Below are 22269 nucleotides of genomic sequence, written 5' to 3'. Positions count from 1 at the left end.
CTTTCCTCATCCTTGTACCCTATCTAAAAAAGTTTTGCTTGTTATCTCACACAATGTCTTGCTTGCTAATTATCTATCATGTTGCATAAAACCAATGTTGTTGAGACCTGAAGTGTCTTATCTGAGAGTCTCATGCCATTTCAAATTCTCCAGTTCTTTCCTCATTTTTTATATGATGTCCTTTCAGAGTAAAAACAATTGTCACTCCTACTTCCATTCCTTTCCAGTCTTACATAACATTCAGGTCTCCTTTGGATGGTAGAGCTCTCTTCCACTGAACCAGTGGGGTTTGCTCTACAGTCAATATTCACCTTGGGTTTAGTCAGCTGTTATCCCTCTGCAATTTTCACTTAATTAAATTTTAATTTTATCCTGTTTAGGTTCCTACTAGCTGCTATAGCTTCATAGCTATTTTGCTTTTCAGTCACAGCAGCACTTTGTTCAATGACAAGACAGTTAATGGGTTTTTCAGTTTACTGCTGGATCTCTACTTGTAATGTCAAAATTTTCTGGGTTACTGACTTCATCAAACTTTGACTGTAAGTACATGAGATTTGCTATGGTGTACATGGCTCTGCCTACCCTCTTCTAGCATTTTGCTTTTCTGAAGGAGATATTGCAAAATATGAGAAAATAATGACTTGCATAGAATACAAAGAAAGATAACATTTAAAATCAAGACAGAAGTTCTTGAAATTTTCTGCAAGAGAAATCAACCAGGTGACAAAGCTTGTGCCAGCTCCTCTCACTGAGAATGAAACTTATTGGACGTTATGATACAGTTGCCAGGGGAATACTGTGGTGGACAGAAGTTTACAGGCCATAGCAATGGTGAAAAAACTGAAGACAGCACACAAAGCTAAAAGGACTAGGTAGAAAACCCCAGGCTTGTCTAGAGATGCCAACTTTGGGAAAAATTAGTTCAACCTCATTATGAATGAATTTTATGAGAAATGTTTACATTTTCCTGGATTATATTTTTTTTTTGTGAATGCAAAAGTTGAAAATGTTTCAAATTAAACATCACTGATAACTATAAAGAAGGAAACATTCAGAATACAAAGAAAAAATATATCAAAATATAACAACAAAAAATTAAATTTCCCTCACACTAATGGATATACGTGGGAAAGCAGAAGAATGAAATGGCCAGCCTAATGCATTCTGTAAACAGTAATTATCACTACAGTACAGTGTTGTCTTTGGTCATCAAATGTTGAAGAGAATGCTAAAAGCGTGCCTCTGATTTTCTGTAGGTATCATAACACATTGACTGTTTGGTGTGATTTTTGTTATGGCAAGCAATCAAAGTTGCAATATTTACAGCTATACAATGGTAAATACTCTGGTAACCTTAGTCTACCCTAGGCTATGAAAACTGGTAAGCAGACAAAGCATTTCACTAAATCTGGTGAGGATCTCCCAACAGATGACACATTAGCATGGTCTAACTAAACCAAATTTCTGACAGTATGGAAATAATTTTAATTTTACAGCATGAAAATTATCAAAAGTCATTAATTAACTACAGTATAACCAGGGATGAGTGTACTTCTTACAAAACAACGCAAAATATTTCAATGACTCCATGCAATTACCGTATGTGCCACACCTTGAGGAGCAGACTGTGGTAAAACATGAAAACCCTAGGTAAAAAAGGTGCCAAGTCCTTTATCAAAGACAATGTTATTAAGGCCAGCAGATTAATATGTCATTCCAATGTCATTTGCTCCCTGACAAAGCCTATCAATCCACATTTTGGCCTTCTGAATCAGAGTACAATACTGTACCGAAAATAATCTCTTCCTATTCCTGATTATATTATCCCTAAAATGTTGTGACAAGTGTTGGATATGCCAGCATATCTTCTTGCCAATATTTTCATTTGTCAAAACCAAAACCAGTGCTGAAGGACACGGATAGCAAGCTAAAATAATATGTTCTTTGTTGATGATGATGGCAAACTGTCTTATGGTCTGAATTAATTTCTATTCTTGATGCTGTTCTTGAACAGTATCAGTACTTATTTTTTTATCTGCCAGTGTTAAGCATGGTATCCTTGGCTGCCTAAGAAGCCTCATTAAAGAGGAAGAAAAGATTATTTGTCCCTACTCTACTGCTTGTGGGAACTGCAGAAATAGCATTTACAGTTAATTACACACACAATACTCCATGCCCATTCCTCCAGGTCCCTACATCAAATACTATATATCTTTTTGAAGAACATTACTTTTTTTGTCAATATGAGGCAAAGAATTTTCCCAAAACAACTGATGTGTAATATCATTCTCAGGGTATAAGTCACTTTTCTTTCCAGTACTCATGCTAATAATTTTTAAAATTTCACACTGGCAATGAGCTTGAAAGAAAATACCTTAACAAAATGTCAATACAGTAATTACTGAAACGAAAAAAGGATACAAGAGTGGGGAAGGCAGTAATAAGGGACAACTACAGCAGCAAAATTAGTTTAGTTTTTTAAAGAATTATGCACAGAAGTGTTCCTACATGCTAGGGAGTTGGATACCCGCAAATGTATATGGTTACCTTACTACTGTTTATACTATGTGCATCCTTACTAATCATGCTTCTTTCATGTGCTGCCCACATTCTTACGAAAACCACTCATATTCCCTAAATGCTGCAAATTATATGTTAAGGAAGAAATGCACAAGGCTGAGAAGTATAAAAATGTCACAACACAGAGTTACATATATTCCGTCAACCTGTATATGCACATTAAGTCCAGGGCTGTACTTGTGCACTGACACTATAACTGCTTGTCAAAAACAAGCACTGTAGATTGCCATACTTGTTGTGGACGATGTTAAAAAGAATTTTTAATGAGCAAAATCAAAGTTATTATCTATAAACCCAACTACATCAAAATATAGATGGTGCACAAAAAAGAACAAACACACCCACACTGGTATTAAAGCGCCTTACACACCAGGATACAAATGTAATTGATTTTTTTTTTTATATTTGCATCCTTCATGAAAAGGTTCACTACATTACCAATAATTAGAATACAACAACTCAAACAGTGACACTTATCAACTCTTACCTCTTTCTCAAGGTAATTGGCACGCATAGCAATCTGATTTTCCTTCAATCTACGAGCATCGCGGGAACGTTTCGCAGCCAGGTTGTTTTTGCGACGCCTGGCCCAATATTTTTCATCCTTCATTTCAGGTGGCACAAACTGTGACATGTGGACATTGGATTAGCATCTGAATATAAAACAGGTCCTTGTAAGTTTTTCATCAACTCTTCCTAATGACTATATTGAAAATTATGCAAAATCAATTCTTATTTATAATCACACTACTCCCTTTTGTAAACTGCAAGTAAAACTTCTTTGGATATTATAAAAATTATATTCCAGACAAAACATTTTCTATGTAATCTTATTTAATCTGCATAGTGCAGTAATAAATAGCAAAATTATAACAACACTAATTTGTTGCTATGTAACCTAAATACAACCTAATACATGGCATAACCATGATTCATAAAATATCATAACTATCTTCTAATCCCATTTTACAATAAAAAAGTTTTGTGATAGTAAAGCCTGAATGCTTTTCATCCATCAATAAATTAGATTTTACATAATGCTAGTCTGACATAGAGACGCTAACACAAAACATAAAACTTTTTTTTTATAAGAAAAGATGTATAATAAAGAAAATCTAACAAAATATGGAAGTTAAAATACTAATTGTAGCATGAAACCTAAAACTTTTATATGTTAGGTATCAGACATGTCACTCGCACCTTTATTATTAGGCTACGGTGGTACCGTATACTGTACTGTAATATGGTATCTGAGACATAATTGGTACAAACTATTCAACAGTTACTGAAAAATTTATTAGAGACTAATATGAAACACCTGTAAGATTAACACAATAAATGAATAACACCTAAGTATAAATTGTGAAATTTACCAAACTATTCCTCACTAAATGGCTAATATAGAATGCAAAATTTATACACAGTAATGGTAAAAAAAAAAAAATGGTAAAAAGAAATCTGTAACTAACAAGGTACAGAAATGACCTAATGTGCTTCTGAATTTTATGTCATATACAGGAAAACTCAAGGTTTATCACATTTCATGAAGCGCAGTACCCAAACAAGGCAACAACAACTTACAAAACTCTAAATATAACTTTGAAAAATTAGCAATGATGATTGATGTGGAGAGAAAAATCCTCAAGGAAAACATTCTGAACTCCATAATGCACTACTCCATTACCTAACTGAAATTTTCATAACTTACAATTACTGCAACTCACAGTAACTTCCAGCTTATTTTGTTCTACAAAAGGTATTGTCAAATTTTATGCACCAACTTCTACTCTGTTCACACTTATACTAAGAAACTGAACTCTATCAGAGATATAACTTCCTACTTGATGCCCCTACTACCAAGGTAGACCAAGTTGAGCTAGCTTTATATATATATATATATATATATATATATATATATATATATATATATATATATATATATATATATATATATATATATATATATATATATATATATATATATATATATATATATATATATATATATATATATATATATATATATATATATATATATAATATATATATAGATAGATATATACTTTTGCAGATTCAAAAGCCTGTCACATAATATGATAGCATTATTGGTAACCTACTTTTGGGCATAACATACCCAAGAAAAAAATTATAAGAAATATACATTTAATCCTGTCTGAAAACCTAGCTGACAGTGACTATTACTGGTTGTCAACTTTACACGACAAGGCTACTGCTTCAACAATAAACCTTTGCATTAAGGCTAAAACATTCAAGCAAGTGGTTACAAAAAATCAACAAAAACTGTTGATAAGTTGAAGAAACTCTAAAGTGCAGAAAAGCCATTTACTTGATTATTAATATCTGTATTGTTTGCATATACCTTACAATGCAGATAAAATTAATGGAGGAAACAAGAAAGACCACGTGTTTCTAATGACATGTTCTACAAAGAGAATTTTACAAAAAATAAAAAAATAACTATTCATTTGATTCGTGCAATGGGATACAATAGCTGTATTTAAAAAAAATTTCTCTGGTGACCAACACCACTGTCTAGTTGATAGTGGAGACAAAATTAGGACAACAAAATACAGCACCTACTGGATATTTGACACTGGAAAGTTTTACGACCAAAATGTGGCCTCATAAAAATTATGCATCTCTATGCTGAAATCTATGATCACTTTGGCAAATTTGAATTAAAACTATAATCAGTACACTCTGCATTTTCTTGGGGCTTTATAATTTTAATATTTATACAACTAAGACAGTGATTAAGGTAGTTATTTCAGGAACAAAATAAAAACCTACTGCTGTGACTACATATACAACTAATATTAGCCAAAAGAATCACACTACAATGAGAAAAAAAGACCAAAACATTCAGCTTTTACCTTCCTTACTGCTTTTCTTGGATTCACTGTCGGTAATTGGAAATTAAAAGACAACGATCATTTATGTATATATATGTGTGTATATATATATATATATATATATATATATATATATATATATATATATATATATATATATATATATATATATATATTATATATATATATATATATATATATATTTTTTTTTTTTTTTTGAGAAACCATATACAGTACATGATAATAATTTGAGAAAACACTTGTCGAAGTGATGTAAAATGGGGAATGGAGAGGTTCACAGAAAGAAATGCTTCAGAAGTATTGATAGGATTACGATTTTGACACTGGTTTGCAGTTTAAGTGTTACTGAACACCTGACCAGGAGGGGTGAGATAAGTCATGATGAGGAAAACAGGTGACTGGTCTGGTGTTTAAAGGAAGTCTAAGCCTGTAATGTTTCCATGACTTTTTAATAACTTTATAGAAGGAGTGGGGCACAAGGTTAGAGAAGGGACATCGGATGCAGGTGGAGTGTTGTCATAAGAAAATGGATTAAGTGTGTGGAACAGCTGGTATTTGCAAACAATATGGTATTGATAGGGCTAGTGAAGGTGAACTGCAGATACACAAAAAGTAAGGGTAGAGTTTGAAAGTGAATGGGAAGAGATACAAACCAGGAAGATGGAGCTATAAACATTAATATACATGACAGAAGAATTTATGTGAATGATTTGTATAGTAATTTGGGATTAAATATAACAGATCCTGTGTGTGTTTGTGTGTGTGGGGGCACTCAACAAGCTGCTTATGAGTCCTGTGTAGATAAATGAAGTGATATGTGAAACTCACCTGCATTGGGGTCCACCGTTATTCAGCAAATAAGAGTGTTTCTGTTACATTTCTTCTCTGAATCAGAGAGAATAAAGGGGGCTTTACTCAGTCACATTTTTCCTTTAATTAGAGCATAAACGCTGAACCCCGGCCCCCAGGGCTTAAGAACATCCATGACATTACTGCTTTGTGTCCCTGCTTAGAAGACTTACCATGAACAGTTCACTAAACTAAACTCCTGGCCACTCTGCACCATTAACCTCTACGAAACCCACACTTTTCCTGGATAGCCTAGAACCAGTACTTTTTAGGATTCCTGTCCCCATTCCTCCCAACATTTCTAATTTCACCAGTTTCCAGTAACCATATTACCCATTCTGCCAAAACAATCTAAAATTAAACAGGACAATACTGACCCACTGGCTTTGTCCCATTTCCTTCACCTTCATTTCTCATTCTTACAATTCTCTAACTTCACATAAATTCCAACAATTCATCTCAACCCCTCAACACAGCTACTTTCCTTACTTAACTATTCTGTCACTTGCCTCTTCCCTAATACAGTCCTACCATCATCCATTACATTCAATCCCCAGACCAATAACCTATTTATTAATATCTAATAAATATTATGTATTCCCACTATACATTGTAAAGTGGTACATGTGCAACTTCATAAGCATTGTCATGAACCTCTCACTCTTCTATATTGGCTACATATTCTTAACACTACATACAGTATATATATATATATATATATATATATATATATATATATATATATATATATATATATTCTTAACACTATTACATATATATATATATATATATATATATATATATATATATATATATATATATATATATATATATATATATATATATATATATATATATATATATATATATATATATTCTTACATACATACATAAAAATCATATAAATCATGTGATATTGAAGATGTACATGTAAAATAATTTTTATGTAGTATATGTTTAATAATTTGGAGTGGTATATGTGTGTGTGTATTACATGAATTTTGAACCAACAATCTAAACAGGTAATCACTGCCTCCTAAGCAGTAAGGAAGGTCGCGAAGCCCTGAATGCTGAAGGGAGGAAGGTCCAGTCGCTCTCACCTGCTTACGGCTCTTCTTGATCATGGGCTGCGGCTTCAGCTCTTCCTCTGAGAAGCAGCGGGTACGTGGATCAAAGTCCTGCCCAGGTACTGTAGCAAGGGCTAGGTCGTTAGGGGATATGTGGTAATCAAAACGCACTTCAGATTTAAGATCCCCGGCAGCAGCAGATGGAAGGGCTGTGGCACGGGCACTACTAGCACTAGCACTGCCCAAAAACTTTTCATTCAATCCCCTACCGGCAGCAGCAACAATGGCAGCCACATCTCGCCCCTGACTTGCTCGAGCGCTCTCTGGAACCACAGAAAACGACTTCGTTCAACGCTTGGCTCGGTCCCCTCTTACTTTCCCCCTCCCTTCCCGACAACAGAAAACGAGCTCCGTCGCTCCAGCTACCCTCACTTCGGGAGAACACCCCAGGTGAGATATCACCCCCGAGTCGTACTTATATAACAGCGAATGGCTTTCGTCTTTACCTTATGCACTTATATAACAGCGAGTGGCCGGCAAACGTTACGTACTTATATAAGAGTGAATAGGAATCAAAGGCAGCTGATGAGACGGAGATTAGGCCCAAAAGGTTGGCAAATTGGAAGCTCAATATTGACTTGGACTTTCCTTTTCTAGAGATGATATTAATCCGCTGTCACCAATCGTGTCAAAACAATAAAATTGCCTTACGATTGTTAAAGAAATGAATTTTTTCTACGGTATTTACTTAACGCATTTTACTGAATTAAAATTTGAAATTTTTGTCTTCATTATTTGAGAACATGTTCTGTACTTAAATCAATTGAAGACCGGCACATTAAAATCGCTTTACAATAAAGTTAACGGCCACAATACCCTATTTTAAAATTGAGACGACCAAAGAATAAAACAAATATTATTTATCACATGTAACGAGCAAAAAGAATCTTTATCACGAAGTCAATTAAATATCCAGCAACCGCCGTAGTTCCTTTCCCACCGCAGAGCCAAGAGTTGACAGCATAGCCAGGGACGAGATGATGGCTACACAAGCGCTTCTTCTTACACTTTCAATCTTCACTCTCTCTCTATCAACCTTCAAACATCTTTCCCTGCTCCAACCCCCGCCCCCTTCCCTTCCTCCCCCACCCCATCTGCCCCATACCTTATGCCTTTTTGACTTGCCAGGTTGAAGGAAGCTGACCCCACAATCCAACTCATTTCCACAAATGGCGCCATCCATCATCCCCCGGAAGCGAGGAGTCTCTACCCGCCATGACAGTCTCACCAATGGACAACATCGTTGCATTACAGACAGCCACTGCCCTCAGCACTTAAATCTGGACAACTGTGGAGTCTGCTGGTGGTGGCGACTTTAAACGACTGAAAATGCCAACGACGTGTGTGATAGTGATCCATGATGGCTAAATAGATGGCTCCATGAGAGGCTGAGGTTGGAAGGTGGGGCCAGCGACCGTTATCAGCATCGTCACCCGAAAGTTCTTTCTTCAGTCAGGCCTAAACTAAAAATTATAACAATTATAACAGAGATGAAAAAAACATACTTTTTAAGACAGAGATATATATAATGTTCTATTTCAACAATAAAATCATAGTCTTTTTTTAAATGAAAATGATAGTGGCTGATAGCTTCTCTTTGTTTACATTCTATTCGCTACCGTTAAATTTTGTTAACACCGACCAATGTTAACTAAACTTTGTTTAATACAAATCAATAATCAGAAATAAAAGGAATAAATACGTTAACAAATGAATTGCTGATGCTTATATTAGTTTACAAACTAATGCATAACAGACACACTTTAATACCATAAATAAAACCGTGTGCATGTGCCGGCAACGTCACAGGGCAATGGTTGGGGGCAGATTTCCAGGCCATAAACTCTTAAATTTTTTAAAGGGAACTGCGACTTATGTGCTTGGGATGCTTCTCAAATTCTGTGTGCTTGGGATGCTTCTCAAATTCTGAAGTGTTTAAGAAAAAATATTACCCACAGATTTTACCAAATGACAAAAAAAAAAAAAAATCGATTAAACTCCTTAGCAAAAATGAGACCAACAATGAAAGTCACTTTAGCCCGAAGAAAAAACAAATGGCCAAAGCAAAAAAAAAAAAAAAATTTATTTTGCAATTTCAGAGGGCACTGAAAAATGCTTTCGTTTTTTATAAGAGTTTTGATAATCGAAGTCGCATCCTCTTTAAAAAATTTATACCGAGAAAACTAACATATGACCTCATCTATTAGGAAACTTTTACATTCATACACTTCGTTCAATCACCCCTTCATCGCTTCACCAATTCCTGTCTCCTTTTACTCCACCTAAGTCCATAAATGTCCCACGGGTCCACAACAAGCCTCTCATTCACTTCAACATCCATGTCTTCGCCCACGGCACGCTACTGAGCAAGAGCTCGTGTTGCTATGAATTCAGAAACAATTATGACATTTTACTCGACTCTCGTTAGGTAAAAACACTTGAACAAGCGAGTCATTATTAGCAAGCATTGATAAGCTCCCTTACAGTCCACTGACACACTTACAAATGTTAATTCTTTCAAATGAACACCATATTCCTTGGAAGCTTGAATTTCAAGTCAGTGACCCCTGTGGTGGGCTTGTTCCATAGGAATAAGGTTCATCTTCTGAATAACATTATTAATCATAACATCTACCAGCATTTGAAAAACATTATTAATCATAATATCTACTAACATTCGAGCAGAACCAAGCACAGCATTTCTTTCAGAACAAATAAAACTCGTTTTCAGATCTTACAACCCCTTTATTTTCACGCATGCTCCAGTCTAACCACGCATCCTTCCGAACTGAATGTGCCACTAAAATTTTTTACGTTAAATTTACGCTTCAAGGGGGGACTTTCTTCTTTTTATATTTATCGGGGTACGTGAATTGTACTTTTAAATTGCAAAATCAACTGACGAGCGGGAAACAATTATGTGGGGGAATCTGTATATATATATATATATATATATATATATATATATATATATATATATATATATATATATATATATATACAAAGTGCTTAGAGTTACTGTACTTTAAATTCAGGGGACAGTGATTGGGGGAAGCAACCTTTTGGGCCTTAATAGTAAAATACACAGTGCATAAAAAACAAATTATGAGCAAATATTTCATGACTTGAAAAATTATCTTTACATTTACTGGTAATGAATATTTTCCATCTGAAAGATGACACAGTTACAAAAAAAGCAAGGGTTCACAAAATAGGGAAGAAGAACTTTAAGGGGTGAACCAATAATTTACTTTATAGTTCTAAACAACTGAAAAATGATAAATTCAAAGGCTCCGAGGAGACTGATGTTAAGTAACAGTTCAGAGAATTCTCAAAAACATTTGAGGAAATGAAAAAAAAAAGAATTAAGAAGATACTACAAGAATGAGAAACGTATGTAGTGTAGATATACAGGTTTAGAATTTACGTGCAACGTGTAGAAAATAAAGATAAGAATTGAAAATAAATTATAAAGTAAGTGATAGCTTTACCAGTGTTCTTACTAGTCCATTTCCCGTAAATCATTCTTCAAATACTTTTTCGCTCCCCTCACAAATCTTATACGGTTCAACAGTTTAAAAATCTGAAATGACTCCCAAAGCATTTAACCCAAGAACTGTAAGTTTTAACGGTGTATCGAAAATGACACATTCACGATTAAAAATGGAACCAAGTTGCATTTACAAACATTTCAAATGTCTCTTCGCAATTCTGAGTGATAACAATTTTTCTTTTACTTAATCCTATACTTGGCTTTGCGACAGCTACTTTCAATTTAGCTACAAACCATCACTTAAATATTCTCCCATTCTCTACAATTTTACTGACTATATTGGCCCCTTAGATAACCATCACGAACAGGTGGAAATGAAAAAAATATTAAATAAAAACAATATAAAATCCGAATGAGCACTTGAGAGACTATTAATTGTCACTTTAGTATCTATCACCACTTTCACGGGTTCTCGTACAGCAAGAAAATGACTGATACGTGATTAGAAAAATGAACTAGTCTTCAGAACACTGAGAGAGAGAGAGAGATAGTTTGACGAGGGAAGAAAATCAAGACAAAAACTAAAAGAAGTCTGATCGCACCATGAGCCATAACAGTCTAAGTTACACTCGAGACTGAAATGGCCACGGCACGACTCTTACCTGGTTCTGGGACCTGAAGGGGGGAGTGGGGGTCGGGTGAGCCTGGCGAGGAGACGGAGGAGGAGCAGTCTCCTACGTAGTCCTGAGGGGAAAGAGCTGGGGGAGCGACGCTAAGAGCTCCAACACTGGTGGCGGGGGCGGCTCCGAGGCCAGATGACACTCCAGCACCCTGGGGGCAAGCCCCCATGCCAGAGCCCATCTGCGGGGATGAGGTCTCTGGGGAGGAAGGGGCCTCCGGGGATTGTGCTGCCCGCAGGTTGCTGTTGGTGCCACTGGGTAGGCCGCCGACGCTCCCGTTGACGCCACCTGTGGTGTTGGTGCCAGCGCGCTTGCTGTCCTCAATGGGGATGCCGTTTTCGTTCAAAAACTCGTCTAGGTCCATATACTCTAGCTGCAAAGAGAGAACGTCAACATTTCAGAAACATAATAAAATTAAATCAAAGTTTATAATTATCCTGTAATGCTCGACAATGATAAAATATAAATAATAATACTAATAATAATAATAATAATGGCTCTAATTTACTTTGTAAGGCCTGTTCGTTGTTTTGTTTCATTGTCTTTCTAATTACTGTTCTCGTTTGGAAAACCCAGTTTGCCATCACCTAGAAAGAAAGCCCATATATTTCTTTCTCTGCCCCAAAACACTCTACACACAGCCTCTTATAACTGCCAAATTAGCTTGAGGAAATACGATGAACCGTGTCTGCAAAAAGGCATCACTTTGCAGAGGGAAAACACTGAAAAAAAAACTTTCGATTTCTGCTTATGATACATACATATACTAGCCAGGACAATGCAGAATTTGACAGAAGTTCAGCTCTCTCTCTCTCTCTCTCTCTCTCTCTCTCTCTCTCTCTCTCTCTCTCTCTCTCAAGACATCATATAACAAGAAAAGAAAGGTGGGGGGAGCAACGGACGAACCACGGATATAATTTCTTACAACAATTAAATCTTTATTTTTTCATTACAAATTTAATTCTATCGTAGCAATAATACCAGGGTGACTAATGACTTAATTTTTTCTGATTACATCGTTCAGTTCAGAAAGTTTCGTTCAATATCCAATCAGCTTCTGCTTTTCCAGGCTTCCATAACCCTTCTTCATCAAGTTTTCCTTGGTCTAGATTTCTTAGGGTCCCAGCTAAAATATGGGCATTAGTTTGCCAGCCCAATTTGCAACTGCTCAAAAATAAATAAAAACCTCGCCAGCTGATTCACTGTATCCGAAAAAAAAGTTCTTCCTATCCAATTTGTGACTTTTGACTGTGAAATTATTAATATACTATACTAAGTAGAATTCATAACGCTCACCCCGTCCGACGTAAAAGAACATTACTATTTTAATGATCACCGTACGAAATTTCGTACGACCTAAAACTGCATCTAAGAGGCAGAAAAACACTGCATCTACAGAGGCACAGAAAAACTGCGTCGAGGGAGACAAAAAGAAAAAAAAAAAAAAAAAACTGCATCTAGGGAGGCAGAGGAAAAAACTGCATCTAGAAGAAGAAAAAACTGCGGGGGGGGGCTGCATCTAAGGAGGCAGAGAAAAAAAACTGCACCCAAGGAGGGAAAAAACATCTAGGGAGGCAAAAAGAAACTGAATCTAGGGAGGCAAATAGAAACAGAATCTAGGGAGGCATAGAAAAAAAATGCACCTAGGGAGGGGAAAAAATGCATCTAAGGAGTAAAAAAGCAACTGAATCTAGGGAGGCAGAGAAAAAAACTGCACCTAGGGAGGGAAAAAAACGCATATAAGGAGGCATAGAAAAAACTGCATCTGGGGAGGTAGAGAAAAGAAAAACTGTTCTCGGGGCACTGAAAAACCTTAGGCGGATCTGTAAGTGCCCTTAACTTCTTACCCCAAAATACCTCATTAATATTCTAAGGAAATTTTAAAGAAATTGCTATGGGAGTCATACACAGCTTATTTATTAACTCACGGAATATGTTTGGTTCTGAAATAAAAACCTCTAGAGAGAGAGAGTGTTAGCAAATTAAGAGAACTTTTGAGAAATTCTACGGGATCTGAAACACCAAATTCAAATTACTCAAGCTCCAAGAGACCCCACCGGCTATAATAATTATAGTGGAATGATTTATTACAAGGCCAAAAATGAGATGACCAAGGGAAGAAACAGATCCAGTGACTCTCCTTAAAAAGATCCTCGTCACCGGCGGAAGAGAAACGCTTTATTGTGCAAAACTTTGGATTTAAGCAACACAATTACTTTGAATGAGTTGGTAGAAATGATAGCATGAAGTGTCCTACAGCTGATAATTACCTAAAAAATAGAATTAGAATAATTTGTTTCTATTTTAAAGGTGTTCAATCAAGATTGGAAAAAAAATGGAATTGAGTCCCCCTAAAAGAAGGTGTTTTATCACCCATTCTTTTTAACGTTCTGATGAAATGTACTAGGAAAAATTAATATAACACCAGCGGAAAACTGAAAGCCATTGGAATATAAATCCTACGGCGGACTGTTATCATGTGCTAAAAGTAAGGAATTTAACAGAGCTGTGTAATATACCATTGCTTTACACCCAAAGCCAGTGAATGTGTCATTTCTATCACGCAATTCCTAGCTTGGATCTCTTGGAGCAAGCAAAGATGCAATGCATTACTACCCTGATACAATTCTTGAGTTTTAATAATTCACTTAATTTTTTCTATTTACTTATCAATTTGCTAATTCATCTTTTCTTTCTAATGAGTGATCACTCCTTTCGGTATTTCCCATTACCTTCTGTTGCTTCTTTCTAATGGACACACACCATAGTATTCTTTGGAAGATTGAATTTCAGGTAAATGGCACCTGTGGTGGGCTTGTTCCTTAGGAACAGGGTTCATCATCTGATTAGTAATAATAATAATAATAATAATAATAATAATAATAATAATAATAATAATATTGAGGCCTACAATAATATTTCGAGGAACAGCCATGCTTCTCAAGCGAATAGCAAAGGGCGGACACTAATACTACTATCTTAATGTAAAGAGATTTGAGTGCCAAGACACTTGTCTGTTTTCAAACATCGGCTTCAACTTACAAGGAAATAATTCTGCTGAGCTAATTTTAAAACAATCTAATAAAAAAATGTTCTACAAGGACGTGAACATTTGCTTGAGCAAACAGTTTATGCTAAGACAACTTTAAAAAATACAATAAAAAATTTTTCTACAAGAACTGTCAACATTTTTTTAAGCAAGCAGCTTACGGTAAGACAAATTAATAAAAACAATAACAAAATATTCTGCAGGAACTGTAAACATTTGCTTGAGCAAATAAATTCATGCTAAGACAACTTTAAAAAGCTAATAAAAAATATCCTACAAGAACACTTCTCTTTGAGCAAATTGTAACTTTAAAACAAACTAATAAAAAACATTTCTACAACAACTGTAAACATCTGCTTGAGCAAATAAGCTTATGCTAAAACTATCTAGATCTATGACTGCAAGTTCTGCTTGAGCAAGTAACACTAAAAACAACTTACAAAACCAAAACTAAAAAAAAACTTCTACAAAAACAGTAAACATTTCCTTGAGCAAACAGCTTATGCTAAGGCTAACTACGACTAAGGAACGAGCAAGGGTCAACGCAATAACTTACTGAGACCTTGAGATCGGCGTCATAAGACAGCGTCTTGTCCCACAGGGTTGGTCCGAGAAAGGCCGCCCCAGCATTGTACTGTTCCCACTCTTCCCCCTTCTTCTCTTCTCCATCTTTCCCACCACTCTTTCCTGCAAAGAACAAAGAAATGGAAGCCATTAGTAGGGGGCAGAAGGACGAGGAGGGTAAACTTAAATCGTAAACCAAAAAATAAGGAAGGATAAATTTTAAATGTTAAAACACACCAAAGATGGAAGGACAAACTTACAAAATTAAACCACAAGAAAGGACAGATTTAAAATATTAAAGTAACAAAAAAGACAAATTTAAACCATTAAGCTAAAAAAAATACGTAATTTAAAACATTCCACTAAGAAAAAAGCAGAACAAATTTGAAAACATTAAACCAACATAAAGGAGGGAAGGGTAAATTTAAAACATTAAACCACAAAAGGACAAATTTAATGTATTAAACCACAAAAAAGAAGGAAAACATTAAACCACAAAAAAGAAGGAAGGACTATTTCAAAACATTAAACCACCAAAAAGGAGGACGACAAATTTACTAAATCAAGCCCTCAAAAAAGGACATTAAAAATATTAAACCAAAAAAAAAGCAAATTTAAAAATTAAGCCATAAAAAGGGCAAATTTAAAACATTAAGCCACAAAAACGACAAATTTAAAACATTAAACAACAAAAATTGAGGACAGATTTTAAACATTAAACCAAATAAAAAAGGTTATAAGATTTATATAAATTTAAACATAGAAATAAAAAATACTGTAAAATTCAGATATAAATTTGAACAATGAAATAAAACAATGCTATAGAATTAAGAACTCTACATTGCAACGTCCGACATAAACACAAAACGGCCGGCTGGGGCTTGTGGTTAATCCATAAATCTTCAATAAAATAAAGAGTCGACTAAATACTTATGCGACACTGTGGCTGAACTCACTAGACCTACTCCAGCCCTTGGTATTTCAGACCTTGGCGTGTCACTCTCTTCTCACACAGTCGGAAGTTCAAATTGCTAATATACATAGGCTACATACATACATACATATACTGTATATATAAAACACACAAATAATATATATACAAATATATAAATAAATATGTCTATAATTAAATATACTAAAATATAGTTTCTTTTTCATCATTAAGTCAAAATTCGGCCTGTGTGGTTGCCAGCTTGCCTGGAAGTTTTCAAGAGAGAGAGAGAATCTTAACTAACAAGCATACCTAACTACTCCATATATATAATGACGCAAATTCTATCACAGTAAAATATTTAAAGATACGAAAAAATAGGTCATTACTCAACAACCTGGACGATGTCACGCCAGTTTTTGTAGCCATAAATCAATCAATCAATCTTAAACATGTTAATCAGGTACGATGTGAACCACTTAACTCTATATAGTTTGTTCTCAGTGACGAAAAGAAACCCTCCTAAAAATCCTAAGCAGATCCTACTCCTTTTCAGGGTAACTTCTCAAACAGAAAACCAAGTCGTTGTTATCCGTGACCTTGAATAGTCCAGTTTGTATATCTGGGGATTCCGTGTCACGATGGGCGAACTGGAATAGCTACTAGGAAATATATATATATATATATATATATATATATATATATATATATATATATATATAACTCGTATTAGGAGTATAGAATTTAGGCCCAAGGCCAAGCGCTGGGCCTATGAGGTCATTCAACCCTGAAACGGAAATTGACAGTGGAAAGGTTTCACAGATGTAACAGGAGGAAAACCTCGCAGTTGCACCATGAAACAACTGTTAGGAAAGGATGCAACGTACGATGGAAGAATATGAATGGAGGTATAGTAAAAGGAATGAAGGGATTGCAGCTGGGGCAACAAGGAAGTACCAATTAGAAATAACATATGGGTGAATACCACAGTTGGTTGCGAGGTTAAGGTGTTAGTTATGCTTATGAAAGCGTATAGTATATAGGGGGGAGCGGTGCCATTGCCCCCATTGCAAACATGCACACACAATACTAGACAGAGAGAGAGAGAGGGGAACCTAATCCACACCAAAGAACAAATTATTTCTTGTTGGTGAAAAAAAAAAATCCTTCGTCTTTCTAAATTCAACATTCCTCACCAACCTTGAAGATCACTATCCCCTTCTCCCCTACCCCTCTTACGCTCGCCTAACCCCCCACCCTCCCCCGTCCCCACCCACCACCTGTCTCAATACCACATATCCTTACCAACAGCAGACGCCCAACCCAGTCTCCAGCTTAAAGGTGCCAGACCATTTTGAGGAAGCGTATTTAAAGGTCGATTGTACGATAACAGCTTCAGTCTCCTAGGCCTAGAAATCAGTTAAGTATGTTGCAATGAAATAATGAGAGTTAAGGAAAAGAAGAAAGGAAAGGAAATAAAGAAGAGGAAACAAAGAAAAAATGGGAGGGAAATAAAGAAGGACGGGTAAGAAATACGCGCGAGTTTCCCGCCACAGAGATCAAGTTGACAACTATTGAACCGGTCACGTTGGAAAAAAAAATCTTCAGTAAAGGAATTCCTCCCTCCCTTAACCCTTCCATTTCTGAGAAAGGACCAGTGTTGTTGAGCCAGTATGGAATATAATAAAAAGGGAGCCCTTTACCCATCATATATGAATTTCGCTCAAAAATTCCGTGAAAGATAAGGCATGAACCTCCATACAAAAGATTGTGATGCACCGGCCCGAGGAGAGAGAGAGAGAGAGAGAGAGAGAGAGAGAGAGAGAGAGAGAGAGAGAGAGACTGTAGCACTTGCGCAAGAAAGTAGGTCAAATGAGGTGAGGAGGAGTAAAGGTGGAGGAAACGGGAGGGGGGGGTGGAGGAAGCGAGGTATATTTTATTTTCTCTTAAAGTTTACAGCCAAGCCATCTCTCATCGACGCTCATAACGGCCTATATTCTCTCTCTCTCTCTCTCTCTCTCTCTCTCTCTCTCTCTCTCTCTCTCTCTCTCTCTCTGTGATAAGTACAACGATAAGGCGACCGTATTTTCTTATTAATCTGCCATAGAATCACTCAAAAAATAAATGGTCGCTTTATACGTAAACGTAAAATTGTCACATTTCTTTTACTGATGAAATACTACCAATAAACCAGTTTTCTTATATATGTATATATATATATATATATATATATATATATATATATATATATATATATAAAATTATATATAAGAAAACTTCAGAATACTCGTATAAAGTGACGAGAGTCGAGAAGGAAAAGAACAGAAAACGAGAACACGAATGATGCACATTTTCTCTGCCGCTTGATGAAAGAAAACCAACAGTACATTTTTAACCACAGACTCTGCGCTTACCACACGGCTGTGCTGGATCGCTCACCATTTCGAGAAGCTGCATAATAATAATAATAATAATAATAATAATAATTTGCATCGGCTGTACAAGATGATATCTAATTTTTATTTTAGCGCGTGTGTCTCTGCATTAGGTATTCTTATCAGGTCTAATTGGTCTATCTTTTTCTTTACATAATTCTTAGTATACCTGTAAATTTGGGTGTCAGGTAAGACACATATACGTGGCACGATCTCCGGTCGCCTCCTATTTTGCGTTGCTCCTTATCCATTCGCGAATACAGTAGGCCTATGTGACAACACAAATCGGGCAATCTCTCTCTCTCTCTCTCACAGACACATACACACAACGCATGCGACGAGTGTATAGATAAGGAAATTTAACATGATTCTGTTAACTTAAGGGCAAATGATCGAAAGATAGTCCAGGTCAACATCTGCTGACTTCGGTAACCTCTGTTTGTGTGACGACGGGGCAACAGGAGAGAGAGAGAGAGAGAGAGAGAGAGAGAGAGAGAGAGAGAGAGAGAGAGAGAGAGAGAGAGAGAGAGAGAGAGAGAGAGAGAGAGGCCAGTATTGTGACTTCAGTCGAGATATATTCTGCAAACATAATTTGGCTGTAACCAACAAGTGATGCACACTTCAAAGGCAAGGCGCCTTCAACAAAATCAAACATCTGGATCAAAATCAAACATCTGGATAGAAAAAAAACACACACACACACACACACAAGACATCACACACGTAAAAAGGTTCATCGTACTTCATTAGTACCATTAAAAAGTGTAGAAGACTATAACAACTCCGCTTTACCATTAATATATACCAATCTACACACGATCAATAAGACACGGAGAGAGGATTCGTGTATTCCACCAGTGTCATTACCACGTGGAGAACAGCGTAAATATGCGGAGATTTCCAAGTTAATTCTTCATTGCTATTAACACTTGGAGACCCATGCGTTTCACTACCAATAACAGCATTCAAATATTACTGGCATAAGTCTTCAATGCCATCTGAAAACTTTAAGTAGATTTATTTTATAGCAACCGCTAGGAGGAAGTAAGCGTACGTCTGATAGCAGAATTTTTTTCAATTGTGTTTTCGTCTAACGTTTCTGAGGCCTAATGAAAATGGCTACCAAATTCCCATCTCATGTTCATCACGAAGTACCTGGTATCAATAATGTCCAGTTTATCACGCCATTCCAAATGGGATGATTCACTTATCACCAAAATCTGTTATTTGGGATAAAATTGAAGCTGTTAGACCAACTTGATCAACAGAGACTTCCAGGCAGCTAGACTTAAGCTTAGGTGACTTTTTCGCTCTGAGAAAATAAAATGGTGAAAATTAACGCCACCCTAAATCACTACCATTCGTTATACTAAAAATAGAAACGACTTAGAAATTCAGAAAATATACCTGAAATAACCCGAGTTACAAATTCAACTGATATAGGCTAAATGAAGGTACGTTTGAAATTCCAGGTAGTAAACTTCCCTACAGCAATAATAATCTGGTAATCACTGACGTGAACGGCGAAGCCCTACTCTATCTATGAGTTACCGAGAGTCAAAAGGAACGTATTCTACCCTCTGAACCTCGTCGCTCTCCACATCTCGAGACTTTCCAGCGATCATCCCTGTCGATTGGCGCGTCAGCATCTCCGGGGAACAAAAGCAAGCAGCCACCGATATCCCAAGGGGGGCCCCGATACTCCAGGTGTGCACTCGACAATGCCTCCGTGAAATCGCTCCGCCGACCATATCATTTTTTCGGAGCGACCTTCTGCCCAACAAAGAGGTCAGATCCTTCGTGTGCTGTCCTCTGGGGGAGAGATGACACGGCGATACTGTCCACCAAAACAAAAGTCCTCGGACAGAAAGACGTATGTGCCTTCTGTATTCTTCTTCGTCTTCTTCTGTAGACTCAGAAACGCGCTCAAGTAAACAAACCTATGAGTATACTCGGAATAAAAGGTGGCAACGGCCCCAGGCCAACCTTGACACGTTCTTGTCGTCAGATTAAGCTGGCCTTGTGCAGGTAAGGCCTCTTCTTCTGCTGAGCAGGCCCCAGAAAGGGGAATTATTATTAATAATAATAACTATACATGGAAAGGAAGGTGGGGGAGTGAAATGACACTTAATTTTGGAAGTATAATCAATGCTTATGGATATTTACCGGTCGGAGTTCCTTTAAAAAAACAATTACGATCAGCCAACTTCACAAAAATAAGAATAAAAATAGGCCTACGTCATTTTAACGTCCCTTCAGTCATGAATCGTTTCCAAAATATTTTCATTAAAAATAACACACAAACACGCGGGGAGAGAGAGAGAGAGAGAGAGAGAGAGAGAGAGAGAGAGAGAGAGAGAGAGAGATATGGCCTCCCTGCCCATTCAGTGCACCAGGTGGCGGGTTAATCAACATACAATATACTATTCTTTGAGCAGAGCACAAACACTTGGGTGACAACACTGTCTTCTGTGTGAGAGAGAGAGAGAGAGAGAGAGAGAGAGAGAGAGAGAGAGAGAGAGAGAGAGAGAGAGAGAGAGAGGAATTCAAAACGTGAACTACATTCTCTTACTGTATGAATAAGACATGAAATAAAATTTGCGATAAGAAAGAGATTATCATTCTCTCTCTATCTCTCTCTCTGCGTTTCCATTCTGAGCTATTAAAACATGACCTATCGCACACAAACAAATGGCAAGTGAGAAATATCTTATATATATATATATATATATATATATATATATATATATAATTATATATATATATATATATATATATATATATATATATATATATATATATATGTATTAAACAAAAAGGCTATTAAGAGTAAAAACACGCTTTTGTAAACTGCGTTATATTTGAAATGTTTCACTAAATCTCTCTTACGGTGAACTAACGAAAATATCTGTAAATACAACAGTAATGCCCCCTCCGAGGTGAGAGAGAGAGAGAGACAGAATCAATGGGAAGGAATAGTTAATTGTAGTCGATATGTGTGCGCGCTTGTTGATTTATCAAGAATTACCAATTATTCCCATCTTTTTGTTTTCCACTAATATTCTATCCTATTAAACCCTATTAAAACTGAATAATAATAATAATAATAATAATAATAATAATAATAATCTAAGCATTATGCATCGTCAGCAACACACCCGGCATTTTTCAAATCTAGAGCAAAGTCTAACATATTTCAACAACAACAACAACGACTATAATAATAATAATAATAATAATAATAATAATAATAATAATAATAATAATTACTGACGAAGCCATTCTACCTTCACTAGATACGCAACCCTCAGCGCAAAGGTAAAACAAGAAACTCCATACGAACATAAACACAAAGGTGAAATGAAACACTTGTCAACCGAACTTACCACCGCGCCGTTAATAGCGCGACATCATCCAACTCTTATAATACAAAAAATAATCATCCAACTCTTACAAAAGGAAAGAAAAATAAAAATAAAAATAAAAAACTTTCAGACCAAGCGTTTACCTTTAATCACCAAGTGGACGACGTTAACCCATTACTGGCATATGCCACTGACACACAGGAATATTTACTCATTGTTTATTATGGAAAAAATGTGTTTTATATGCGGAAGTCGGAAGAGAGAGTGACAATGTTTTCAGGTATGTACATCTATGAGAGAGA

At 36.1% G+C, this 22269-nt stretch overlaps 1 protein-coding gene across 12 annotated transcripts in view; it reads right to left on the bottom strand.

The window, feature by feature from the left end:
• The window catches only part of LOC136825812 (hepatic leukemia factor-like), a 177562-nt gene that overhangs the window by 15425 nt on the left and 139868 nt on the right, over positions 1-22269 (bottom strand). For 3 of the 12 annotated variants that reach the window (XM_067082756.1, XM_067082744.1, XM_067082746.1), the window contains exons 2-5: positions 15235-15359; positions 11606-11996; positions 7424-7713; positions 3068-3205 (exon numbers count right to left, since the gene is read on the bottom strand). In XM_067082756.1, the coding sequence (XP_066938857.1) occupies positions 3068-3205; positions 7424-7713; positions 11606-11996; positions 15235-15359 (944 nt within the window). Of the gene's footprint in view, positions 1-3067; positions 3206-7423; positions 7714-11605; positions 11997-15228; positions 15360-22269 lie in introns of all 12 variants that reach the window. The other 9 variants (XM_067082754.1, XM_067082745.1, XM_067082743.1 and 6 more) reach the window with 5 other exon arrangements.

The sequence above is a fragment of the Macrobrachium rosenbergii genome, chromosome 39 (assembly GCF_040412425.1).
Source record: "Macrobrachium rosenbergii isolate ZJJX-2024 chromosome 39, ASM4041242v1, whole genome shotgun sequence".
NCBI classification, from domain to species: domain Eukaryota; kingdom Metazoa; phylum Arthropoda; class Malacostraca; order Decapoda; family Palaemonidae; genus Macrobrachium; species Macrobrachium rosenbergii.
The sequence above is the reverse complement of the archived record's forward strand: the minus strand, read 5'-3'. Positions and strand labels throughout refer to the sequence as shown.